Here is a 12,439-nt window from a genome sequence, read left to right on the forward strand (position 1 = left end):
ATGGCTGCAGGAGTTCCCAAAAGAGGAGGAAACACAAAAGTATTGAAAAACAAATGTATTCAAAACGCACACAGTAAGAAAATTGCATGTTAACACTGAGCCCATCCTGTCCTCCCTGAACACCCTCAGCGCAAGACTCCTCCACTGCTACTCCCAAAACCAGCACCATGAGTACTTCACCCTCAACAAATGGGTGTGAGAGATGATGTTCAGTTTAGGTGTCAGCACTTTGATCCAGCCACAAACTCACATCTGCTGACAGCTGCACAGAGGTGACACCCAGTAAGGCAGGGGAAGCCCCTTCCCTAAGGCTTCTGGACACTGCCCCAGCATGTACTGAAGGAGCTTTCATTGCCCATACAGATCTCCACTAATATTAGAAATAGTTATGTTTGATTTCAGTTCTCATCTTCCTCTGCCCCCCCCTTGCAGAAACCAAGCACAAGGTCAACCCACGTGGGCACCTGGGGAAATGTCAAGTGTCAAGCACAAAGGCCTGGAACTGAGAGGCTGGCTGGTTCATGGAGAGTTGAAAGCAGTCTCAATTATCACCCAGCAGGCTGCACAGTCGCCAGAGATGGGAAAAGAGAATCCCTGAGGGTGCTTGCAATCCAAGGGGCGTGGATAAGGCAGACAAATGCTTTTCGAATACTCCCACTCAGTCTCTCCTGCAGATGAGCCCATAACAACTAGCGACAAACAAACAGCAAGCATGCCATCTATGTGGCCAGCAATTCTCTCCCTGTTGTGCTTAGCTACAAGGCAAAAACAGTGAACGAAGATGCTAAACAGACTTGGCTGGGCATTCAACTACTTAATTCTGTTCTATTTACAAGGTCTTCAGCAGCTCAGCACTCCCTTAATCCATAAGGCACAAACCAAGCATGAGAATGTGCAGCTTAATCCCTCTGGATCATGATCTCTGTAGCGTTTCTGGGAGGGCTGCAAGACGGAGGTCTCATCTCACAGGAGCACATGGCAAACCCCACTACCAGCTTCAGAACTGCTGGACAATCAGCTTACGTTTCACATCCCGGCTGAACCTGTTCATCTTGAACACTTCACTGTCATAGAAGGCAGAGAGGTTGTGGATGTTGATCTGCCGAGCCTGGGAGGAGGAGGAGGAAGGGGAGAGAGGTAAATGTTTGTTTAAAAAAAGTAAGAACCATGTGGTTTTCCATAGCAGAGGACACATAAAATTTGACAGTCAGCAATCTCTGCTCTGCTAAGCAGGAATCAGAACTGCAGCAGCAGGGGAGACTGCAGGTCAGGAGGAAGGAGCATTGGCAGAGCTGAGCTGAGCAAGAGAGGATGCTGTCTCAGCATCTCCCTGCTCTTGGCTTGTCCTTTTATTTCCACTAGAGCTAGAACGTAACTATTATCCAAAAGCCCCTAATACCTCACCCAGTGAAAGACAGTTTTGCAGGAGACCTCTGACTGGCGGTGGTCACACCGGCAGCACCAAGCCGTGGCTCTGGAAGCAGTTACTCTGCACATTTGATGCAAGGAGCAGAAAAGCAGCAACCCGGGAATCAAATACTGCTTTAGTGCCAAGCAAGGTCAGTACTTCGCACAGAAAGGCAGAGTCAGGAGCACAGCTCCTGGACCAGGATGTGGATGCATTAAGGAAGAGGAGGGTGAGTCTCAGGAGGGATTGGGAAAGTTCATAGGAAGAGAGATTTTTCTGCTCATTGCTTCTTCAAATGCAGGTGCCAGGGAACTCGTCTTCTCATTCACCAGCAAAGCACCAGCCGTACTGCAGGATTTACCACTCCAATCCCAAAGCTTTATGGGGGTGCATGAGAACTGAGGGGGAAGAATTTGGCCTTCCCAGAGAAGAGAGGAGCAGAGATAGATGAGACAGCCCTGATTCTGGGTTAAACTAACACCAGTTTTCTTCTGGTACCGTAACTCATGAAGGGAAGTTACAAGTCTGAGAACACCTCTGGTTCTCAGGCTGCAGAGAGACAGCAGGAACCAACCCCAGAGAAGGCTTGTTACAATAAGCCTCATACCTTATCCACCAGGTCCTTCTCTGGGACTTCTATGGTGTCTTGCTGGGCCCCATAGCGGTTTCTCTGGTACATCACCTGCTCTGCAACCAGCTGCTTCAGGATGAACAGCAGCAGCTCATTGTTATCTCGCTTGAATGAAAGGTAGCGGGAGAACGTCTGGGAGGGAGGATAAGATCAGCAAGAGGGTCATGAACTGAGTGATGCGCTGTGGTCCCCGTGCCCAACACCAACCAACCCCCTCCTCCCACAGAGCACAAGGGGAACCAAATGACACCGCTGTCACCTGTGCCCTTAGCGTCTCTTAAGGGAGTTTGGCCTTGCCAAGCTGCCACCCGCACATGCAGTTAAAACACAGCCCTTTGACAGCCACGACACTCCTCTGCCAGCTGCTCTTACACCTACTAAAAATCTCTGGAGGGGCCCTGGAGCCTCACAGGGGCTGGCGGTGCACTGCTGTGGAGGTGTGCTGCCCGCTGGGGAAGCAGCCGTGGGAGGGCTGGCCCTGGGGAAGGTATAGAGCAGCTTCCCTTAACCCAGGCTGCCCTGCACCTCTCCAGCAGACACTCACACTTGGCTGGCTGTTTGCAGACGAAGAGGGAGGCCACGAGTCGTCCAGACTGAGGGCAGACACTCGGGAGTGGATAAATGCCAGGCTGTGGCCAGCCAAGAGCTGTTCGGAGCCAGCCCCTGCCACTCAGAGAAAAGGGCAGACTGTGCACTAAACCACAGTGAGTGCTGCCCTGTGGTTAACTGCCCCCTGAGGAGCCCTAGAAAAAACGTGAAGAAACTAACTCCCTGCTCGGGCTTGATGACCTGGCAGCAGCAGCAGTGGGAGTCCTGTGCCAAAATAGCAGGGAAGGCATCAAAAAAGAAGAGAGACATGGCAGTGCTTTCGATACAGAGGCTTGGGGCACACTTCCTTCTCAGTCCCAATAAAAACATTGCCCCACCACAGACTAACGAAGGGCAGTCACATAGCAGTGCCTTCAGACTCACAGTACTCCATTTACATGGGCTCAGTGCCTGACTCTGCTGGACAGACCCCTGCAGAGCCTGGAAGGGTCTTTTTCTGCAGCCAGGGCAGTGCAAGGAGGCTGCAGTCAAACCCACGGGGTCCGAGGCGCAGCTATGGCCCTTGGCACAGCCAGTGCCCACCTTGCGCATGCTCCGCATAACGCTGAACTTCTGCGTGTCGATGAAGCTCTCCAGCATCACTCGGATGGCCATGTTGACGTCATCCTCCACCACATAGTCCCGCAGGTGCATGCGGGCATGAGCCTCGGCCATCCGGATCATGGACTCAATGTGACGCACTGTGATGGGGATGCTGCCGGTTGCCTAAGGGGGGAGAGGAGGAAGCAACTCCTTACGGCAGGATAAAAGACATGGGGCAAAACAGGTGGCTTCTGGCCCAGGACCTACTTCACAGTGCAGGGAGCTGCTCCTGGACCTTTGAGGACTCTCAGGCTAAGGAGGCTCTGCCACCTGCTGGCACGTTCTGCACAGAGTGGTAGAGGCTCAGTGTTTTAATTCAGCAGGGTGCGAGGGGATGCTATGTGGGGTCCCTCTCTGCCATTGGTCAGTGCCTTTCCAGGAACACCAACCCCCAGTTACCTCCAGCAACTTTTAGGAGGAGTTAAAGAAACAAAAAGCCAATTGCAAAAGAAAAGATATAGTTTTCCCAAGCTCCAAAAATCTCCCTCTGACCTCAACGAATTCCTCTTCCACTTGGAGCGCACGGACCAAGCCCAAGAGATCACACAGATGAAAGAGAAGGGCATTTCTACACAGAACGGCTCCCTGTAATGTACCAGGAGCATACGGGTCTGAGCAAATGCAAACATCTCCTGTGGGCCTGCCAGACTGGGTGACAACAAGAGGACTTTGCCATGGCAGGCACTAGTACGTGTGTCCAGTCCATCAGCCCACAGATCACTAACAGGCAAGACTCTGCATTTAGATGAAGAATCATCTGTTCAGCAGACAGTGCAGGATCTGCCTGTCTCTCACAAAACAGTGGCACAGACTTTTGTAACGGGAATGGCAAGAATGCATCAACATATGCCGGAGCAGTCTCGGGCTGATTTGCAGTCTAGATACACACTTCTTCCCCCCTTTCCTCAGTATTCTCACCATAGACTCTTTCCTGAGGTCACTGTACATCCGGGCCACCTTGTCCTGGTCCATCTGGTTGAGTTTGGGATGGACCTTCTCCTTGGCATAAATGATGTATTTCCTCAGGATCTCCTGGGGAATGGGTTCAACCCCGTATGTGTTGGGAAGAATGACCTCATTGGCGTCCCCATTCACTGCCTCCTTGCTACCTGGGTGGTGCTTGACATGGCTGCCAACAACGAACCGGGCAAGCATTTCATCCTAAAACAGAGCAGTCGACCAACAGACACTGAAGACACTCACTGGATAGCAAAACCCAGTGGGCAACTGCAGCTGAGCATCCCAACAGCAGCATCAGAAGCCCATCACAAGCTCAGATTCATAGCACAGCTTCTACCTGCACAGGGTCCACTGTGTCTCTGACCACACACAGGACATCGAACCGAGAGATGATGGGCTCTGTCAGGTCTACGTTCTCCGAGAAAGTTAACGATGGGTCGTATCGCCCACCTAGATCACAGAGACAAACCTCAAAGTCAAACGCAGGCTCCAGGGCTGAAGCTTTGAAGCAAGCATAGACCTCCTGCACAAAGAGACTTTACTGCTCGCTTGATCTAGAGAAACCAGGCAGAGGGAGGGGAAGCTGCGCCACAGTTCTCATGACAGCAGAACTTATGCTGGAGGCCTGAGGTGGTCCTGTGGTCTCTCAGCACTTACCTATGGGATTAGCAGCAGCAATAACGGTGCAGCGGGCTTGCAAGGACGTGACAATGCCCGCTTTGGAGATGGAAATGCTTTGCTGCTCCATGGCTTCATGGATACTGGTCCTATCTTGATCATTCATCTATGAGAAAGCAAGAATGACTTAAACTGAATCTATGTCTGTACCCATTGCCCAACACACCAGGGGGAATCAGCTCCTGATGCTCTGAAAAAGTAGCAAACTGCACTATGGACCAGTAAGGGCCTAAGCAAACTGCAGGAGTCTCGGTCAGCTGGGAGATGGCACCATGAGTTATAGTGTCTCCTCACTGCAGAGGTTACAGCCAGTCCCTCCACAGCTAATCCTTCTCACAGAGATGAAGCTAGGCCTCACCTTGTCAAATTCATCGATCAGGCAGACACCTCTGTCAGCCAGCACGAGGGCTCCTGCCTCCAAAGTCCACTCCTTGCTGACCGGGTGCCTCTGGACATAGGCTGTGAGGCCCACAGCAGAAGCACCCTGGCCAGTGGTGAAGACTGCTCTGCTAGATGCCTTCTCTATGTATTTAAGAAACTGTGATTTTGCAGTACCGGGGTCTCCACACAGAAGTACGTTGATGTCACCACGGACTTTGTGTTTGCCACCTACAACAGTAATGGGAGAGACATGTTAGCAGCTGAGTGCATGGCTTGATAGCAACCCTGCCCTGAACACCACAAAGCTGAAGGGAAGGCAAAGGGTAGGCAGGGAAACCACTTTACAGGGAAGCTGAAGGAAAAAGGAAGTCAGCTTCGGACGTGGTCACATGTGTAAAACAGCATTCCTAACCTTGCTGAACACATCCTTCTAAGAAGGAGATGATAACAAATCAGGACACCAAAAGGTCAAACCTCTGAAGGGGCATCAAACACGACCTCCTAGAGGAGGGATAAAAACTTGCCCAGGTTTGCAGCAGGAGCTGTTTTCAGTCTTAGCATTTCTACTGTCACACCAGACTTTTCAGCGTGATAAAAGCAGCACTTCCATCACAAGACATCCCTCAGTCTGTTACCTCATCTGTCAGCAAGACACACAGACAACTCTAACCACTCTCATTGCAACAGCACAGACAAACCCAGATCCATTTGCTTTCAGCTGAGTGAAGCAGCCCCAAGTGACAAAAGTGACACTCACCTGGGTTTTTGGGCTCTCCACCGAAGAGCGCTAAAGCCAAGCCCCTCTTGATATCTTCATGCCCATAAATAGATGGTGCAATGCTGGCAAAAATCTGAAAGGAAAACCAGAGCTGTCCAGGGAATACCATTTCCCAGTCTGGGCAGAATTTGGCATGAAAATCAGCAAGGGGCTGTATCTACGGTTACCCTTACAACACTGCTATCTTTGAAAAGTCTTTTATTATCCATGGTGTGGGGGCTTTTTCAAAGATAACTACCCACCCAGAGTCCCCTAAAAGTGCTTCACAAAAATGGTGCTGTTGGGGCATGGCAGATTGTGTAGTCTGGCGCTGGAAGCTGCTGTCACTGCCTCCATACTCCTGTTATACACAAAACACACTGCAGTGGCTGTTATCAGCTGTTGCAAAGCTGTAGACCTTGATTTGAGACTTACTCACTGCACATGATAGTAGTTGGATGGGCTATGCCGCACATGAATTGTCATCATGGTCAAATATTATGAACAACCGGCTTATTTTCTCAAAAGGTATTCTGATAACAGCCTGATGCTGAAGACTACTGACGTTAAAATGGTCCTGCCTCAACTGAAGCTGCTCCACCCACTGGGAACAGTAGTCAATATAAAAACAGCATGACCAAGGCAACAGAGTGAAGTCCCCCTATTACAGAGCTTAAACCTGACCCAAGTGAGGTTGAACATGCACCAGTCTAGGAGCTTTGTTCTTTCAAGTATTGGATACAGGTCTCAGTATGCAGAGAGAAGCAAAGCTAAGATCTCTACCACAGCTTAAGTTAAGTAATAACATCCCCTTAAGGGGATTGGAGACGCAAGCATTGGCCCCCAGAACACTTCCCCCGCTTTGCTTTCAAGATACGGGGAGAGAAAACAATGATCAGATAGAAGCAGTGTCTGAGTGTCTCTCACCTGTCTTCCAGCCCTGTTGTGATGTGGAAGGCTCAGAGAAGGAAGAGGAGAAACGGAAAGTTTGACCCTCAAAAGTACAAAGAAAGTTTCTTATTTACTTCCCTTCTATAACTCATTCTCACCAACAGCTGTCTGAGAGCTACAAAAGACCAGAGGACCATTCAGAGGGAACTGGGATTTCTAAAAGTTTCTTTAACCACTGTTTAGCCAGCTGACACGTTTCATCACTTTCTGATCCAGCTGCCACGTGATGGCAAGCTATCAACAGGAAAAGAAGGGATGTCTGAGGCTGACGCACCTTCTCCCCAATTTGCTCATCCTTGGACAGACCCACAATCACTTTCACATCTTCATCAGTCAGTTCTCCAACAGCCAGCTTGTTGTCCTTCTTGGCGATGTGGTTGGCCAGGATCACAGTTGCGAACACTGGGAACCCGTTGGCAGTGTTCAAGGAGCCGTCATAGTTGTTGTGGTAGATCCCTGTTAGCTCCTGGGAACGAGGAGATGGTATGTCAGTGCCTGCACAGGACAAAACAGCCCCCTCTCCATTTTAAGATACCAGTCTCAAAAGTAGCTGCCCAAACGCATATGAGGACAATCCCTCCCCACATCCCCATGGATGTTTACGTGATGTCATTGTCAGAGTTTAAAAATGCTGCGCTCGCCCCATACTTGAGTTCAACAATGTACTCACAATCTCATCCCCCGGCTTGCAGCTGTCAACCAGATCAGCAAGGAGAATGGCATCCTTGGAGCGGGGCAGCCTGCCGGCAGCTACCTTCCCAGGGCTCTCCTGGATTTTGATGCGCTGATAGTTCTGATAGACTGTCTGCAGCAACAAAATAAAAGTTACCCAGCAAGTCTGGCGGGCATCAGCACGGATGATGCTTTTCAAAGGCACCTCACCAGAGAAGGTCCTTTCAAAGATTTACTATACTTTGGTTAGAAAACTATGGGCATGGGAGGATGGAGGTTGTGAGGAGCAATTCCAGGGTGTGATAGACAACAATGGGGACAGAAAAGGACTTTGCCACGTCTCACCACGGTGTTTCAGCCTCCACAGTGTTTGTCCACCCAAATACCGGACCAGTTCCTGAGAGGAGGATCACATCCACTTGTGATGGTTAAAGATATCAAAGCAAAGAATGAAAGTCAGAAGCTCCACATCAATGATTTTGCTACTGTCCTCTAGTTTCCTTAGCTGGCAGATCAGGAAATACTGACCTAACTTGGGAAGGAGGAGAGCTGGACAGTCTGTGTCTGCATTTCTATAATATGGATAGGTAACCGTGTACCACAGAGATGATTGTGGCAAAAGATTCAGCCCAAAAACTTACATTGAGGCAGTAAATGGCTGCTAAATTGGGCAGATTCAGGTGAAGAGCTCAAATAGAAAAGATCTGTCTTCACAGACCCCTTGATATAGCAGTAGACCCCTCTCCCAGCACCAAGTCTGTTCAAAGGGTGGGAGCCAAGGCCGAGCTGGGAGGGACAGGCAGTGTAGCAGCCTGGGCAGCACGAGCAGACAGCCCCATCCAGGCAAGCACATCTCTTACCTCTTCCATATTGATTTCAAAGGGGCCAAGAGACTGACATTCTGGACAGGAACCGGGTTTCACCTCCTGGTTCTGGGACTGGAAAAAGGGTCCCAGGATGAAGCTGCACTTGCTGCAGTTGTATTTGACCATGCTGAGCTGAGGCAGGACCCCTGTGCAACTTGTCACCACTCCACTGGTGCGGATCAACTGATTCAAGTGCAGTTGCCTGAGGAAAGACAGAGAGATCTGGATGCCTGCAGGGCACAGAAATACTCTTGCTACAAGGCACAACTCCCGAAGGCTTAGTAAGAAACAGTCATCAGTAGGAGTTTTCTACCAAGGTTTGTGTTTTACCTTGGGGACACTGAAAGTTCATCCTTAATACGACCTTTTTTCTGTAATAAGCTCAGTCATCCTGTTGGACTTATCCAGAGGTTTAGCTAGCAGATAAGCACCCCAAAGCCTGCCGCAGGCCCCATAGCCACTGCTTGTAATTCTGCTGCTTACCTGAGAGACCGCAACTCTTCCACCAGAGGGAGGTGTGAGATACGGACGTGGATCTCCTGAGCAATACGATCATATTTGGGGTACATGGCCAACACCACTTCCTTGGCTGCTTCATCAAAGATCTTCAGCATTTCAGCTGGGGCCTCAGGCAGAAAGTAGGCAAGGACATGTTCCTGGGCTGCCAGATCCTCGTAGTTCACCACCAGACTCTCTCTGTTCTCTTAAGAAAAAGATGGAGTGAATTGTATTTTCAACCTGCTCACTCCTTAAGGACTCTGCAAAAGATAGCCAGAACAGACAAGCCTGTATCGTGCAGGCTGCAGTTTGCAGATGTCTGCACCTTCCCTGAAAAATGTTTAGAGGTCAACAATTTGAAGATGGGTGGAAAACTCTTTTTAATTTATTTCTTTGACAAATTCTTCAGCAGTACCACACTTGTGATTGTTCCTCTCTGGTTCAGCACAGATACTTCCCAGGCTCAGTGCTCCTGAGACTCAAAAGCCTCAGCCCAACACACAACTCTCCCACAGACCTCCAGGAAACAGAAGCTAATAGGAGAGACAACTATGCTGAATGGCTGGCAAACACCTTCTGTGTCTTTTGTTCCTGGAAAGGGACAGGACAAATGCCTTTTATTTCCCAGCTGTGTAACACTGACCCTGATCCACTACTCCAGCTTCTGGAGCTTCTGCCTCAATATAAAGAAGAAATACGAACAACTGCAGTTACATGAGCTGTTCCTAGATGTGACAATTTTTGCTTTTAAAATTTATCAGTGACAGCCTTAGTGATTGCTGCTTCTGGCAGTGCCTAGTCAGAATACAAGGCTGCAGCACTGACATGATTTTCAAAGTCACAAGGTCTATTTGTGTCCCCTCGCTGGATAATCCAGTTTCCAGTGTGAGAAAGTAACTGGCACAGACAGCAAGCAATTGTTGTCTCTTTCAGATCACAAGCTTGCAGACCACTGTCTGCTGCTCCACATACTTCTTTTGCTAGCATTTCTACGATATGAATATTAATGAGTAGCAGATGCCAGGGGCCTTCTAATTAGTCAGCCAGAATCAAAGAAGATAGTAGACATGTTTCCATTACTCATTTATCTCCATCAGCATCCGAGTTTCTTAACGTGTTGACTCAGTGTCTGGGACAAACAGGGCAGGCAGAAAAAATCCACCTATGGACTGGATCACTGCCAAGTACCGTGACCCACATAAAGAGGAGAGAGCCTCTAATCACCCAGCTCTACCTTTGCACATGTCGCTGATCCTCTCCTTGAAGACATTGTGCCCATGGTCATCTACATGGGTCTTCAAGAAGTTCTTGAAGCGGTGGTAGATCTCAAGCCGGGGAGCTGCCATGGAAACCCACTCCCTCACCGAATGCCCTTTCATGTCTTCCAGATTCTCAATGCTCTCAATCATGTCTTCATCCTCCTCTTCCATGCCATCGGCAGCCCGTTCTGCCAGCCGCCTCTTCCGTGAAGGACGGTCTTCGTCTTCATCATCACTGTCTAAAGGTTGGGAGGAAAAATTGTTAAAGAGTTGGGATTCCCATTCCCACTCTTTGGATTAGTCATGGTTGGATTGCACGGGCTGTGGTAGCAAAGAGGTTGGAGCTTGGGATACAAACCAAGAACCATCCCAGGCCCAGTCTAAATCCAGTTTTAGCCTGGCTCCTACATCTTCCACAACGTAGCTAAAGACTTTATGGGGGTGAATAAGATGATTTGTATGCAACAGCACAGTCATGTCCATTAATGTGCTGAGAGAGGAAGGCCAAGGAATGGGCTTCCAAGTGCATCAAAGGCCCTCCCATCCAGCCCACAAAAGTCTCTATAGGAACACCAACAGCAACAAACTCCACAGCATACGCTCAGTAGAATCCCAAACCCTTGATATAGGCCCAGGATCCTGACTTTGTTTCAGCAGCAAACATGTAACCAGAAGCACACACCAAATGAGCTCTTAGGAAGCCCAAATCAAAGGGACCATGCACTGGGGAGTCCAGCAAAGCCCACAGCCAAGGATTTCACTAAGAGCCCAAATACACTGGGAGCTCCAGTGAAATCTGGACCTCCCTGCTACTCTGAGGGTGAGAGTCCAGCTCTCCCACAAGGGCTGGCTTACAATCAACCACATGGAGATCAGCAGCCCACTTGGTACAGCTCATCTCCACCTACCGTAAAGCAGCCCCCTCCTCATGCGGCCCATGCCCTGCTCCAGCTCACGGTCTCGCTGCCTCATTACTCGCTCTGCGGCTTCCCGCTGGCTGGCAGTCAGCTCCTCCACATCTTCATCGTCCAAGGCCAGGCCCTCTGCTTCATAGACATCCAGCTCGGGGATGGGGCGGTAGTCCCTAGCACATACACATAGCATTGAATCACGCCAGGTTCCAGAAAGCGTTTCTCCAGCCCTTCTCTGGCTACTGCTGGGTAGGTATCAGGACAGTTGTTCTGCAGCAAGACAGACCATGTTGAGCAGGAAGGCACTTCACAACAGAAGATGCCCTGCAGCACAAAGGGCTCCAGCACCATGGTTATGAATGCCAGCATTCAAGCCTTTGTACTGTAAAGTTCACCAGCTTGCCAGCAGGCCTGGCTGAGTAAAAAAAACGTTAAAATTTACACCTGCAGGAGTAAGGAGCTGAGCTGGATGCACATCACGCATCCAGGAAGACCCTGGTTTACGCACACTGGATCATGATGGCAGCTCCCAGCTTGCAATTTGCTCAGTTCTTCCAGGACTCAAATGACACCATGCCCTGACCTTGCTCCACTGTCCAGCAGCTCTTCGGCCCCCTCACCCCAGCTACCAGCACAGCAGAGGGACCCCACCATGGCTGAGAGCCCCCCTCCATGTCACTGGCTGCACTGACGTCCTGCTTGCAAAACCCCGTCCCCAGACACAACACCCCAGAAGCTGGCCCCACCGGTTTCCTTACCTTTCCATCCCTTCCCCGATGAGCTCTTCTCCTTCTTCCTCCTCTTCGGGGAGCCCCTCGGTCCCCAAGAGCCCTTCGGACTCATCCTCGAAGGGAGGCAGGTCCCGGCCGGGGCTGGACGTGAAGGCATCGCCCCGACGTGAGCTGCGCAGGGGCCCCAGACACAACACCCCAGAAGCTGGCCCCACCGGTTTCCTTACCTTTCCATCCCTTCCCCGATGAGCTCTTCTCCTTCTTCCTCCTCTTCGGGGAGCCCCTCGGTCCCCAAGAGCCCTTCGGACTCATCCTCGAAGGGAGGCAGGTCCCGGCCGGGGCTGGACGTGAAGGCATCGCCCCGACGTGAGCTGCGCAGGGGGCTGGTGGCCGCCGCCTGCGACTCGGAGGAGTCCTGCAAGGACCGGAGGGAGAGGGAGAGGGTGAGGGCGGGGGGGCCGGGGCACCCTCCTCCCGGGCACCGGGCCGTAGGGGCAGAAGGGGGAGAGGGGAATCAGTGCTTCCAGGAGCCTCTGCAATGAGGG

The 12,439-nt window shown here is 50.7% G+C and overlaps 1 protein-coding gene across 1 annotated transcript; it reads right to left on the minus strand.

The window, feature by feature from the left end:
- Positions 1–40: 40 nt before the first annotated feature.
- MCM2 (minichromosome maintenance complex component 2) lies at positions 41–12,309 on the minus strand (the record flags this gene model as incomplete). Its single annotated transcript, XM_009572844.1, has 15 exons — positions 41–1,108; positions 2,016–2,171; positions 3,171–3,353; positions 4,149–4,391; positions 4,528–4,640; positions 4,848–4,974; positions 5,227–5,477; positions 6,007–6,100; positions 7,232–7,423; positions 7,628–7,762; positions 8,490–8,697; positions 8,979–9,198; positions 10,228–10,491; positions 11,161–11,336; positions 12,122–12,309. Coding segments are annotated over 15 exons (2,661 nt in total), but the record flags the coding sequence as incomplete, so codon positions are not given.
- Positions 12,310–12,439: the final 130 nt, after the last annotated feature.

The sequence above is a fragment of the Fulmarus glacialis genome, unplaced genomic scaffold (genome assembly GCF_000690835.1).
Source record: "Fulmarus glacialis isolate BGI_N327 unplaced genomic scaffold, ASM69083v1 scaffold7202, whole genome shotgun sequence".
Taxonomy (NCBI): domain Eukaryota; kingdom Metazoa; phylum Chordata; class Aves; order Procellariiformes; family Procellariidae; genus Fulmarus; species Fulmarus glacialis.